The sequence below is a fragment of the Aquarana catesbeiana genome, linkage group LG03 (genome assembly GCF_042186555.1).
Source record: "Aquarana catesbeiana isolate 2022-GZ linkage group LG03, ASM4218655v1, whole genome shotgun sequence".
In the NCBI taxonomy this organism is placed as follows: domain Eukaryota; kingdom Metazoa; phylum Chordata; class Amphibia; order Anura; family Ranidae; genus Aquarana; species Aquarana catesbeiana.
This window is the reverse complement of record NC_133326.1, coordinates 177,396,181-177,411,141: the sequence shown is the minus strand read 5'-3', so window position 1 is coordinate 177,411,141 and position 14,961 is coordinate 177,396,181. Positions and strand designations below refer to the sequence as shown.

The 14,961-nt window shown below is 41.2% G+C and overlaps 1 protein-coding gene across 1 annotated transcript in view; it reads right to left on the bottom strand.

Annotated features, from left to right (window-relative positions):
• The window catches only part of SEMA3E (semaphorin 3E), a 270,516-nt gene that overhangs the window by 26,366 nt on the left and 229,189 nt on the right, over window positions 1–14,961 (bottom strand). Inside the window, exons 10-12 of the mRNA XM_073619549.1 lie at window positions 6,843–6,987; window positions 2,358–2,580; window positions 558–649 (exon numbers count right to left, since the gene is read on the bottom strand). Of these exons, the coding sequence (XP_073475650.1) occupies window positions 558–649; window positions 2,358–2,580; window positions 6,843–6,987 (460 nt within the window). The remainder of the gene's footprint in view (window positions 1–557; window positions 650–2,357; window positions 2,581–6,842; window positions 6,988–14,961) is intronic.

Sequence of the window (14,961 nt, the reverse complement as noted above, 5' to 3'; positions counted from 1 at the left end):
TTCGTGTCCCATAGACTTTAACGGTGTTCGCATGTTCGAACAAACTTTTTTCCTGTTCGCATGTTCTGGTGCGAACCGAACAGGGGGGTGTTCGGCTCATCCCTAATAGACACTCATACCTGGTTTTAACTGAAGGACATTGTTATCATGTGATTTATATGTTTGCACTTTTTACGCATTGTTTTGCACATCAGGTTGCACACAGATATTTGGTTTAAAAAAGATCTTTGCACTATCAATTATATTATTAGATTTTTTAGAGTTGTATATTTTTTTATTTATCTTATTATATCATGTGTGATAATTATGCAGCAGCTAAGGGGTTCTTATAGTTTTAATGTATTCCTTTTATTCTTAGATTAGGAGCACAGCTTTGTTAGTGTTTGATAAACAAAGAACCTTACAGGATTTACATTTTTTCCTCCAAAAAAGTTTCGGCTTTAGATCTTTTTTAAGTATTGACTGTCTAGTATACAATATGAAATCATAAAACAGTAATTCATAATGCATTTAATAGATGGCGAACCTGGGCAGGATACTCACTAATATAAACATACCTTAAATATCTGAAGTTCTTCAAGAATTACTTCTTCCATAGTTTCTTTTTCCTGATTGTAGATGGTAATAATTTTTAGCACAATTCCATTATCTAATGTACATGAAATTGGGGAAAGGGGAAAGATGTTGTGATTAAAGTTTGATGTATTTAACATGATTAAGGGCACGTGTACACATTGCTCTACTGCACAGCTACAATCTATTGTGATCAGTAATCATGGCACAGCAAAATGTGTTTGATAAAAAAAATGCTCATATAAAATTGATTTTAAACACTATAAATGTTTAATTGTAATACAATGATATTATGAAATTAAAAAAATGAATTTAAGTACTGCATTTTAACAATTATTGTAAATAGTCCTCCTAACTGATTCGTTGGTGTGACTTTAAAATCATAGATCACCTATATGATTTAACTTTATTAAAAAGAACATCTTTGAATGACAGATATGAAGATATAAGTTGATGTCCAGCTGTATACTGTTGACTTTAGCTTTTATTACGTATGAAGTGGTTGTAAACCTCCAACATTAACAAATGAACAAATCATATCCTTTTATAGTGTGTGCTAGCCTCAATTCAAAGCACAGTGTTGTTTCTCTCATCTGTCTCATCCTTCTGCTATCTGCACGAGTCACTGATGAGACTCTCCAGCACTCAGCAGCTGACAGCCATAGCTGTGTACAGTATATTTTCTGTGGAGAGGGGTGTGTGACTCTTCCCTCCACCTACGTTTGAGGTTTAATTGAGCTCTGTGCTCATGCTGTGCAGTGTATGATGATAGATCCCAACCTCCTGCCATATACTGTAGAGAAATAACCTTTAATTTTTGTGTTCTAGGAGGCTTTAGAGAGGAGAAGGTACAGATAAACACGTACAACTTATGTAAGAGAATTTGTTTCATCTCTGTGTATCACCTGGGGCTTGTCACTTCAGTGGGTATATATAAGGGTTTGCAAACACTATAAATGTTCTAGAACCAGGCAGATTTGTGTATGGATTGAAATATTTGTGATATATAACATAACAGAGAGGTTCTACATAATGGCAGACCTAATGTCAATTTTAAATGCGTGCAGCTTGTTCATGTATGATGCAGACGGAATGATTTGTTGAACTTAAAACCAGCAAGCTTTTGGCTACTGTCTGGCTTTTCTAAACATTGATTTACTACTATGCTAGTTACAGCCCATGTGGTGACTATACCTGAAAAGCAGAGGAGAAACACATTTCCTCCCCTAGAAAAGAAACAGTGGGACTGAGTTACTAAAAGAGCAGAGGGTGTTCATCTTGAAAAAAGCATGTTCACTTCACAAAGTGAATGTTAGTTAAAAAAGAACCTGTGTTCAGTTTGGATGTCCAATTATGTGCAGTAAAAAAAATAGGATTTTTGCTAGCGCATTATTGGGTATTCAAACCGAAACAGTTTTACGTTATTTACTAACATTCAACAGCCTCTGCACCTTTAACAAATCATCCTCGATGTCTTAATGTGGTAATTAAATCAGGCAGCCAAAAAAAGCAAGCAGACTGCCTTAGGATTGTTATACTAAAGCCATATAATTCTCTGTAAACTGTGTTTTCCCTGTAATAAATGTATTTTTGTAAAATAAAAATGTAAATGATTACATGTGTATTATTTCAGTTCCTATACAAAAAACATAATGATTTTGGTTTATTTAATGTAATTTTTAATAGTAAATGTATTTCTTATTTACAAATAAGACAATTGTACAGGTTTTATACAAATAAAAATGAATGTAACCAATTAACATTGTGTATAATAAGGTTTGTACCTGTTCCTAGAAACATAACATGATATTGACCATCCTCTGCCTCCACTCTGTCTACAGCAATCTGTTTTAAGTTGTATTTTCCATCAACCTTTACAAGAATAGGCCTTTTATGGACAGGTTTAATGGTTTCATACATCAGAGGGTGACTCCTTGCAAAGCGTAAAGCCTCATCTGGATAATCCTTGGTAGTCCCGTAATGACCTCCATTTACCTTGCTTGCACACTGGAAATCCGACAAAAAAGAAAACACAATGCCAGTTGTTTAAATATCAACCACAGGACAAGTATGTGCAACACAACTGTGAACTAGTACATCATAATCCAAACATAATATGTAAAAAACACACACACACACATTGTATATGAATTTCCTGATAACATATATAAATAAAACTTATTTTTTCCAGTATAAATTATATCTGAACCCTGCTTCTCATCCATACATGACTAAAAAGTGGAAGGGACCATGGTTCTGGATTTCAATATTCACCTGCAGAAAAAAGTCCTCACTTTTGGCTGTAGTGTTCAGATATAATGGCAATCCATTAAACAAGTACAAACAACAACAAATAGCATTAGCATATTTTTGTTTGTTATAGACACAGAGGAGTTCACTATAAACACACTGAGGGATCAGGTCTCAGACGGGCAACATACATTTTTCTGTATTAACTCCATTAAGAACAATATCTGTTTTTTTTTTAATAATTCTATTCAGGGTTAAAAATAAGAGTTATGGTCATGCAAACTGATTTTGCAAAGGATTTGTTCCTACACATGAATTTAAAAATAGAGCTATCATATGGGCATCTATCATATGGGCATATGGGCATCTCTTTAGCTTTCTTTTCATTTATTCTTTAAATAAAAATGCATAGGGGAAATGTAGGGAACGTACAAGAGAAGTATATTGCTATGTACAAAATGCATGTACCGTATATACTTGAGTATAAGTCAACCCGAATATAAGTCGAGGCACCTAATTTTACCACAAAAAACTGGAAAAACGTGTTGACTTGAGTATAAGACTAGGGTGGGAAATTCAGTAAACTAGCTCTGTAAGTGGAAAAGAGGGTCATTAAAAACTATATGGTATCAACAATAACTTTAAAAGTACAGAAACCTTAGCTCAATCAGCAATGAAGCTAAAACACATGAGTTAAAATCCTTCAAAACTGGAATCCTCCTCATCATCTGTATGTCCAAACAGAGCTTCGGCATTAGCTGGTGTGAGGTTATCAGCATAGACATTGTCATCATCACTGAGTTCGCAAGTCATCACTGTCACTGCTGTCGTTCTCAAACAAAGCACTGTCTTCACTGCCATCCATAGCATTACTAATGCCACATTTCTTGAAGGCGCGTTGCACCATGTCCTCCGGAATCTCTTCCCATGCGTCACGAACCCATGTTGCTATCAATTCTATGTCGGGCTTCATCAGATTTCCATCTTTTGTCAGTCGGGCTTGACCAGATGACATCCATTCATGCTACATCTTTTGCACACGGTCTTTGAAAGGTTTATTTAAACACACATCTAGCAGCTGCAATACAGATGTAAGCCCACCTGGAATAACGGCCAAAGTAACTTGAGAAGATTTTGCCAATTTTTTTATGTCATCAGATGTGTTGGCTCTGAACATATCCCAAACTAGCAATGATGTTTTTTTCTTTAAGGCTGCTCCTGGTCGTCCGTTCCAAATTTCTTCCAGCCATTTTTTTGTTCCATCTTCATCCATCCAGCCTTTAATATGTGCGTGCACTGTAATTCGTGGTGGGAATTTGACCTTTTTAGGCAAGGTCTTTCTTTTAAAAACACTGACAGGCCGCAGCTTGGTTCCATTAGCCAAACATGACAGAATGACTGAGAAATGGCATTTTTCATTTCCTGTGGTTCTGAGAAAAATAGTTTTGGCTCCCAAACTTGCCACAGTTCTGTTGCTTGGAAGATCAAAGGTCATAGGTGTATCATCCATATTTCCAATATCTCCCAGGTCATAGTTATGGATCCTTCTTTGTTTTATGATGAATGAATGGAATTACATCACTTTTTCATCAAGGTCTTCTGGCAACTTCTGTGAAATCTTTGTTCTTTGCCGCAAACATAGGCCAAACCTATTCATGAAGCCGGTACACCATCCTGCTGACGCAACAACATTTTCAATGCCTGGTGCTTTTATTTTGTCATCTTGAAGGGCACGTAAGCGAATTCCCATGCGTGTAACCATTTTGACGACACTCCATAACCCATTTATGCAATTCAGTCTCTAGAGCCCCATATGAAGTTGTTAAACCACGTCAAGCTTTTTTATCCTTTGGAATCTTCTCCAAGTCAGCTTTCATTTTCCGCCAGTCCCTCACTTGTTTTTCACTAACACAAAATTCCCTACTTGCAATACTGTTACTGCTTTCTTCTGCTCTTGACACAACCTTAAGTTTGAAACCAGCTTCGTATGACCTGCGTTTTTGTTTTGGTCCAGTATTTACCGGTAGAAGTATTGGGATCCATTTCTAACAGGATAAAAAAAAAGAAGACTTGTATAGTTTGAGGCCTAATGCAGGCTGATGATATTACGGAATGTGATGACATGACTGTTTGCATAGAGCAGACTGTGTTAGGGCTCATAATATACATTCTACCAGTGTCCATTATATACAGCCTGCCAGTGTCCATTATATACGGCTTTCCAGTGTCCATTATATACGGCCTTCCAGTGTCCATTATACCGATATATAGCCTGCCAGTGTCCATTATATACAGCCTGCCAGTGTCCATTATATACAGCCTGCCAGTGTCCATTATATGCAGCCTTCCAGTGTCCATTATATACAGCCTGTCAGTGCCCATTATATACAGCTTGCCAGTGTCCATTATACTGGTATATAGCCTGCCAGTGTCCATTATACCGGTATATAGCCTGCCAGTGCCCATTATATATACAGTAGCCATTGTAAATGTCACACAACATGGTCCCAATACATACAACCTGGTCCCAATACACACAACCTGGTCCCAATACACTATAAATAATCTGGTCCCAGATCTGATATATATATATATATATATATATATAAAACATAACATATATGGTACTGGTACTGTATATGGTACTGGAGTGGAGTACTGTTATTTCACTCACCGCATGTGAGATCGCGCTGTGTCAGATGCAGCCACCACGGTAGCAATGTCCCGCCTCCTATGACATACGGCACAGTGATTTCTAGCATTGGAACACTATGCTGTCTGTCACAAGAGGAGGTGGGACATCACTATGTGGCTGACGATGTAAAACGGCATGGGAGGGAGGGGTAACACAAGGTGGGACATATGACACAGCATTAGGGGAGGGGAACCTCGCAGGGGCGCCGGGCCATTCACGAGCGCCACCCAGCGGCATGGCCCCGCCCCCTTTCTCTTCCATTTCGGGCATTTTTATTAACTGACTCGAGTATAAGTCGAGGTGGCTTTTTTCAGCCCAAAACATGGGCTGAAAAATTCGACTTATACTCGAGTATATATGGTAGTTGCACACTTGTCTCTATACACAAATATTTTGTGCATTTCTTTCAGTTTGAAAAATTCTCTATTGTGTTAAAAGTCTAGAAAGAACTAGTAGGCAGAAATCCAGATTAGTATTAGTTCTGGAAAACAAATTGAATTTGCGAATCAAATATGGAATTGAAATATAATAATAATTAGTTCTTCCCCAATGTGTCATCAGACATCCACACCACACACCTGACAGCTGACTCATAGAAAGCATTTAAAAAGTGTGGACTGTATGCCTGTAAATAATAGGAGCCACAATTTGAACCCTCACCAAGGATTAGTGCAATGTGTTCTATCAATACTTGGGTAATTACATATCCATTCCCTTCAACAATCACAATAATAATTCCAAGTTTAGAACTCCATGCAACCAACACAGAGACGGTTCCATAGTGAGATTTCATGGCTTAATTAACAGTCACATGCAATTTGATTGCTGCTTGGCATTGCATTAGTTTGATGTGTCACGCCGTTCCACGCTGAATAATTTAGCTCAGCTGGAGGCACAAAGAAATAGCATAAAATGATTGCAGAAAGCTGGTAGTTATTTTTGGCAGGTAACATGTCTTTTGTGAATTTAGTTGAAAATACATTATCTTGTGTAAGCTTAAAACACTTAAAGTAGAACTATGGCCTCCTATTAAAAAGATATGATGCAGCACTTAATTATAAATGTGCCTGCACTGACAGTTTTCTCTTGCCCTCCCTCTTTGTTCCTGAAAGTTCCACAAACACCTATTGAGCCTGCCAGTCAAGTTCACCTAATGCTACTTCCTCTGATGGGAATGGCAACAGTCTGCACTGCCCTTGAATTCAGGACACAGTTGCCACTCTCATGTAGGTGGTGCCTGCTTGTACTATAGTGGGACGAAACATTCATCGCTGTCTGTCATTCAGGAACTTTTATTTGTACTTTAATGGCAAAAAAAACTCACTGAGCCAGGCCTTGGATAAGGTACTTTGCCTTCATACATTGACCAATGATACTCTGGTCCTTCCTTGTGGGCATACGGGCCATGAAATGCTTCACGTATACTAGCCATATGATATACACAAACTGCATAGCCTTTAAAAATATTGCTGAAAAACAAAAACAAATGCATTCATAAATCAATCATATTTGCACAAATATAAGAACATTGAAAACAAACATTTTACATCAACTTGTACATCAACAAGTCAAGGCCAAAAAGGCATCACATGAAATGAAACAAATACAAAACTCATGAGTGGTATGTCCAAATGGTGGTGATTAATGGCTTTTTTCTGAATGGTCTCAAGTTGTGAGCGGTGCGCCCCAGGACTCTGTCCTGGAACCAATTCTGTTTAATTTGTTCTTCAAAGATATAGAGGTAGGTCAGTCTCTGCATTGTACCATCAACAAATACTAAGCAGGGCAATTACTTCACAACTATCATAAAAATTGGGGAAGACTCAATGGACCACTTGGTCTTTTTTCTGCCATCACTCTTCTATGTTTCTATGTTTCAAAAAGATATAACAACTTTACAAGAATACCTAGTTAAAATAGAGGTGTAGGCAGCTATGTGGCAGATGCAATTTAATATTGAAAAAAATAATGTAATGCACTTAGGAGCTCAAAGGGTGCATGAAAGTTACTCATTAGGGGCAAAACATCTGGGGGAATCAAAGTTGGAAAAGCATCTGGAGGTCCTGGTAGATGATAGACTCAACAATAGCATGCAATGCAAAGCTGCAGCAAGCATATCTAGCAGACTATTAGCATGCAGTAAAAAGGGTATTTACTCAAGAGATAAAGCTATAATTCTACCACTTTGCAAAACTGTGGTTCAGCCACATCTTTAGTATGTGGTCCAGCTTTGGTCACCAATCCTGTGGAAGGATGCCTTTGAACTGGAAAGAGTCCAGAGATGGGGAACATAAGCTAATACAGTGGCTGGAGGACCTCAGTTGTGAATAACAACTTCAGTGAGTAACGACTATTAGCATGCAGTAAAAAGGGTATTTACTCAAGAGATAAAACTATAATTCTACCACTTTGCAAAACTGTGGTTCAGCCACATCTTTAGTATGTGGTCCAACTTTGGTCACCAATCCTGTGGAAGGATGCCCTTGAACTGGAAAGAGTCCAGAGATGGGGAACATAAGCTAATACAGTGGCTGGAGGACCTCAGTTGTGAGTAACAACTTCAAACATTAAACTTATTTTTCCAGGAGAAGGGGGTATTAAAGAGGAAGTAAACCTGATGGGTTTTACTTCCTCTTTGTTTCCCTGCAAAGGTAAAGCATAATTGGGCTACTATGCATCGCATAGTAGCTCATTATGTGTCACTTACCTGACACAGGAGCCTGCGATGTCACTGCTGTCCCCTATTTCACGAAGCGTCCATCTTCCTTCCGAATATCGTGGCTCCGGCGCTGTGATTGGCCGGAGCCACGATGACCTCACTCCCACGCATTCGCACAGGAGCCGCCACTAACGGTACAATCGCTGTTAGAAACGGCACTTTCAGTGCGCCTGCACGCCGTTGTCTACAGCGCAGAGCACCATGTACCATGTGATTAGCTGTAGCCAATCACAGATCACTAGCAATCACAGCTGGATGAATATAACCCATTCATAAGAGTCCAAAACATTGCTGTTACAATGATCCTCATTAATCATCAACAATCAGTGGAGTAAAAAAAAATCTCTGATCGCCCCCTCCCCTGCTGAGTAGTATAGTGTTATGGGGCATACACACGGTCGGACTTTTCAGCTACAAAAGTCCGACGGACACCGATGGACCAAATCCGGCGGACAATCCGATCATGTGTGGCCTTCCCCGGACTTTCAACGGACTTTTCCAGTCGCAAATCTGATGGACTTTAGATTTAGATTTGGAACATGTTTCAAATCTTTACGTCGTAACTTCGCCGGACGCAGAAATCTGCTCGTCTGTATGCTAGTCAGACAGACAAAAACCCACGCTAGGGCAGCTATTGACTACTGGCTATCAACTTCCTTATTTTAGTCTGGTGTACGTCATCACGTACGAATCCGTCGGACTTTTGTGTGATCGTATGTAGGCAAGTCCGTTCATTAGAAAGTCCACCGCAAGTCCGCCAAAAGTCCATCGAAAGTTTGTCGGACGGGCTGTCGGACCTTTGTAGCCAAAAAAATCTGACCGTGAGTACGCCCCATTACTGTGGTGACATTAAACTACTCTGATGAGAATATGTAAAAAAAAGAAAAAAGTTAAAAAAAAAACTAAAATGTTAAAGTAAACAAATGTAATAAAAAGTATTCTTTAAGAAAAACAAAACAAAAAAAAAAAAAATATATATATATATATATTTGTGTTTAGTGTTGCATGACGACGCAAATGACAGTTATGCCCCGTACACACGGTCGGATTTTCCGATGGACATTGTCCGATCGGAGCGTGTTGTCGGAAATTCCGACCGTGTGTGGGCTCCATCGGACATTTTCCATCGGATTTTCCGACATACAAAGTTGGACAGCAGGAGATAAAATTTTCCGACAACAAAATCCGATCGCGTCAATTCCGACCATGTGTGGCCTGTTCCGACGCACAAAGTGCCACGCATGCTCAGAAGAAATTCCGACACGGGACAGCTCGTTCTGGTAAACTTAGCGTTCGCAATGGATACAGCACTTTCGTCACGCTGCAATGTTAAAAATGGTTTAATACAGCGCACTCTCTTCTTCTTTATAATGTGACAAGAATTAAGTCGTTTTGCTGCTCATATTCACACACACTTCTCACAAACTTCTTTCATTACTATTTATCGGGATTCCCTCAATATATTTTGATTTCTCACATCTGACAACATATTTTTTTTTTTTTGACTTTAATGTAGAATCTTTTTTTGTGTTTCTCTTTTTTAATTTTTTTTTTGGTGCTTTTGATTTGTACTCCCGAAAATGTTTGTGTGTTTTTTGTGACAAGTTCCCACAACACCATTGATATGTTGTTCTATTTAATCTGTAGGAGATTGTTTGGTGTTGTTGTCCCTTGTTAATTTCACATTTTATGTTAGAAATGTACCTGAATCCTCACCAACAAACTGTCCTTTTTGGATGAAAACACACACAGGAGAGTAGAATTTACCTAAAAATATTTTATTAAGGGGTCACAACTATAAACAAAGAGGGAGGCAACGCTGGAGAAACTGCAGAAGTGGGCGAAGCCTTGGACCCCCAGGGCAGACATCAATTATTTAAAAGCAAAATTGGTGGCCTGAGGAGTCCATATCTAAGGGAGGGCAGTCTGGTCCAGAAGTTCCAGAGATCCAGAAAGCAGCAGATGACATCTGTGTCCCCAGGCTGTGGTCATACGAGGGACTGCATCTTCTGTCAGACCAGACTGAACCCAGGGTCATCACTCTTTGGTCTTCCTTCCACGCCTCCTTCCACACTGTGGCTGTGGTGGTGGAGTTGTGGCAGCAGGAGGAGGAGGAGGAGGAGGATCGTCGATCTCAATGACATCCGTCTTGTGTGTCAGTTCCCCACTCTCCCCCTTACGAAGGACTTTATAAATCAGGTCCTCAGAGATCTTGCGTTGGCCCTCCTGCATGCCCAGCAATTTGGTGGCAGCCATGCAGGCAAAGGCCTCTTCAGGACTGGGGAAGGCTCTGAGGGACGCCGAAGCCTCCTGCATCAGCCTGTATGCTGAATCCTGCACAGGACTGGGAGTGGCCTTCCTGGCTCGTTTATGTGGCAGGCGGAGGGGAGGAACCTGAGACTCAGTCAGGCTGCGACTTGTCCCAGGCTTCTCTTGGCTGACACTTAGCCCCGCCTCCTCCTGGCTGACACTAATCCCCGCCTCCTCCTGGCTGACACTAATAATCCCCGCCTCCTCCTGCCTGACACTAATAATCCCCGCCTCCTCCTGACTGCCACATTCCACAGCCTCCTCCTGGCTGAGGTCTTCCTGTGTATGAAAAAGGGACATAGTTTTAGTTTTTTTTACATCAATCACACACAATTTTCACCTCCTGACTGCTGCAAATTCAATGTTAACAAATATAACAGACTATCCTTCTGAGCCCAGCATTTTGCATTCTTGTCCCAATTTTGGGTGACCACTACTGTCTATTGATATGTAAAACACTTTTTTTAATCAGCAATTAATGATCAATAATAACATCTAGTAAACATCATTTATTTATTGCCCAGAAATCTGTCGAAGAATGCTATACCTGACTCCAGCTGGGCTCCTCCACCTCTTCCTGGCTGGAAGGCCCAGGTTGGACATCGGAAGCCTCAGCTGGGGTGGAAGGAAGAGTGGAAGGAAGAGTGGAGAGGGATTCCCTGACTTCAGTGTGGTCTGACAGAAATCGCAGTCTCTCGTAGTACCACAGCATGGGGACATAAATGTCATCTGCTGCAGCTCCGGACCTCTGGGAATCTGTGACCTTCTTGCGCTCCCTAAGATAAGTGCTCCTCAGGCCACCAATTTTAGCTTTTAAATAAGGGATGGTTGATGTGGGGATCACCGGCTTCACCAACTCCAGCAGTTTCTCCAGCACTGCCTGCCTCTTCTGTTTGTGATTATAGTGGGGGTGTCTCACTTGCCACAGACAGGGCAGCTCCCTGTACTTGTCAATAAAGAGGGGCAGGAAATTGTGGTCGTTGAACCCATCCATTTTCTCTGCAAGACACAACACAAGACAAACCCTAATGTCAGGCCAAACTCCCCTAATCTTGTTACAATATAGGCTTCCATTTCGAAGCAGTATAGGCCCAAGTTTAGATCCTACCTTCGTTAGCATGATCGGCGTCTCCGATGCTCCTTCCTCCGCTCACAGATCGTACGTAAGACGCGCGCGTTACGATTTATACACACTGCGCATGCGTATAACTCCGCCCGCCCCTGACATTATTTCTATTCTATTCCCCGCCCCTTTTCGTTCGGCACAGTGGAGGAAGAGCACATGGCGGATAGACAGCAGGATAGTGCTAATTACAGCAACGAGGAGGAGGAGGAGGAGGAAAGGCCGGAGCCTGAAACGTCCCGATCCAGAAAGAGATTAAAGGACTCAAATATGTCCTTTGGGGAGATGTTGGAGATGGTGGACATCCTGAAGAAGGCCGACTATGATGGAAAGTATGGGCCTTACCCCAACCACAATGTCCGAAAGGCCAAGATCATGGCAAAAGTGGTCAGAAGTCTGCACCGGAAATTCAGGGTACGACGATCGAAAGATCAGCTCAGGAAGCGGTGGTCGGACCTGAAATTACGAGAACATGAGCAGTACAGAAAGATCCGGAGAGTGCTGCAAAAAAGTAAGTAGTTGTGCTGTGTTCCTATTGTTCTTGTGTTTATTACGTTCGTGCTGCTCCATGTGCTTTTAGGAACTGTTGTACAGTTTAAAATGGCAACTTTCATGTTCATGGGCACATTATTCGTTCGGATCACACATTTTTATTTCGGACGATAAAATACCATTGTTTAGGCCATATGCATTTAGCCACCATTTTGAGGCCCTATACTTGTCTTCAAAGAATTTGGTTGTGTAGATGGCTTTGTTACTAGAATGAAATGCAAACTAGATTGTGTGTAAGGAGAGGACACTCAGCAGCTGTTTTCACATCTGGACACTGGAGCACTAGTGTGGGACACAAAAACGCCATTTTTATTAGGGGGCCACACAGGTGCTCCAGTGTATACTATAGGGGGGGGGCTACATCTGTGAAGCTTGTACCAAACAGGTAAAGTATTGCAGCTTGACAAAGGACACTAAAAAAGCTACATCTTGGAACTCGGCTAAAATAGACAATTGTACACCACTTCCAAGCAATGTTTCATCTTTATAGTTCTGCCATCAAATATCTGTGTGCTAAGTATACCATTTTTGTTTTACATAGGGGAGAAAAGACTCGGAGGACACCCCTCATCCGAGGAGACCAGAGCCCCCCCCCCCTCTGGAAGAAGGGGAAATCCACCCAACACAAGATGAGCAGGAGGAAGAAGACATGGTGGAAGTAGTCACCACAACAGGTGAGTGTCTGCGACCACAGGCTCAGATAAGAGATGGATGGCGGCATATTTTTTAGACCTAATTTATTTTGGGTTTCCTCTCTTTTTAGGTGATCGTGAGGTTGTGGAGGAAGATCCTTTCACATCCGAAAGTGCCCAGATCCTGATCGGGGAGATCATGGGGTGTAATTTACAATTGGAAAACATCAAGCAAAACATCAATGATGTTATTCCAAAATATAAAAACATCATTGATGTTTTGGGGCGAGTTTAAAGCCCCTCCAAATCACTTTCTTCTTTTGTCTGCTACAATGTGCGAAATGTTTTTGTGATTTTTCCAAAAGCCAAATTTGGAGGATGCACACAGTGTGTCAACATGTGCTATCTGCCATCACGGGAGATCAATGGACGCGTTTTGGGGGTGCAACCCCTTCCTCAATAATAAAGTAGCGGTGAGGAAGGGCTTTCTCCCCCAAAACACGTCCCTTGATCCCCCGTGATGGCAGCTAGCACATGTTTACATTGGGAAATTTGTGTGCATCTTCCAAATTTGGCTTTTCCTGGGGTGATTTCCCCCCATCTGAACGCAATATCAAACACAGTTCCTAAATACTCATGTCTGATATTGCCTTCAAGTTCTACCAAATGTGAACTTTGTAAGATCAAGATTTGTGTCTTTCTTGTGGGTTTTACACAGGCCTGTTTTCTATAAAATGCACATTTTGATTTTGGATAATGACACCACAAAAATTGTTATACAACAAACATGTTGGTTTGTCAGAAAAACCTTTGGTAAATGCACATGTGATTGTACAGGTATTAAAAAGATTGCTCATCAAGAATGTGTGGATTATTGTCTCAACACTACAACACTTTTGGGGTGATGTAATTGTTGCTTTATGAGAAAATGGGGGTAATTTCCTAAGGGCAAATCCTCTTTGCACTACAAGTGCAGTTTCAGTGCAGTTGCAAGTGCACTTGTAGTGAAAAGTGTCTTTGCATTTAGTAAATAACAGCCAACAGTGCTTTGTATAAGGTTACACAATCACGACATTTTCTGCACTCCACACATTTCTGTTAGGGTCAGCTCAAACAAACACAAGCAGTAAATGTCCACAAAGAAGAGCCTGGGGGGAGATGCCTGTCGAGAACTTGAGGTCCTGCAGGCTTCTCCCTGTGGCCAAATACCGCAGGGTAGCGACCAACCTCTGCTCCGGAGTGATGGCTTGCCTCATGCAGGTATCCTGACTGCTGATATAAGGGGTCAGCGAAGCCAACAAACGGTGAAATACGGGGTCCGTCATCCTGAGAAAGTTCCTGAAATCATCAGGATTATTTTCACGGATCTCACGGAGCAAAGGCATATGAGAGAACTGGTAAAGCTGAAGCAACCAATTCTTGGTCCATGAACTCCTCCTCACCCTGTTCATGGACTGGACTTGTGTCAAGGTCAGGACCCCAACACCAAGCCCCCACACAGCACGAACTCTACGAGGAGTACGCATACGAAACATAGCTAGAAAACGGTCGGCTGCTCAGAACAAAGTAACAGAACGCACTGAAGAACAGCAAGGCCTGTGAAGAGCGACCTGAAAACCAGTAACGAACGAACAAGAATACAATGACTACTTAAAGTCACGTGGAACTTGCTTGCACGCACTGAAGAGCAGATACAAACCCACAAGCACAAACTGAACGGCAGAAAACGATTTGAAAGCCACGAGTCTGAAAAAGCGCGAATCGTCTCTCACCAAACTTTTACTAACACGAGATTAGCAAAAGGAGCCCATAGGGTGCCGCGCTTGGTTCTGAACTGACCTTTTCTAGTCTCGTCGTACGTGGTGTACGTGACCGCGTGGTTGTCGATCGGAAATTCCGACAACTTTGTGCGACCGTGTGTAGGCAAAACAAGTTTGAGCCAACTTCCGTCTGAAAAAATCCTAGGATTTTGTTGTCGGAATGTCCGAACAAAGTCCGACCGTGTGTAAGGGGCATTAAAGTAGCACAGTGCTGAATAGCAAAAAATGACCTAATTATGAAGGGTGTAAAACTGGAAACTGGTCAGTAACATGATTAGGTATATCTG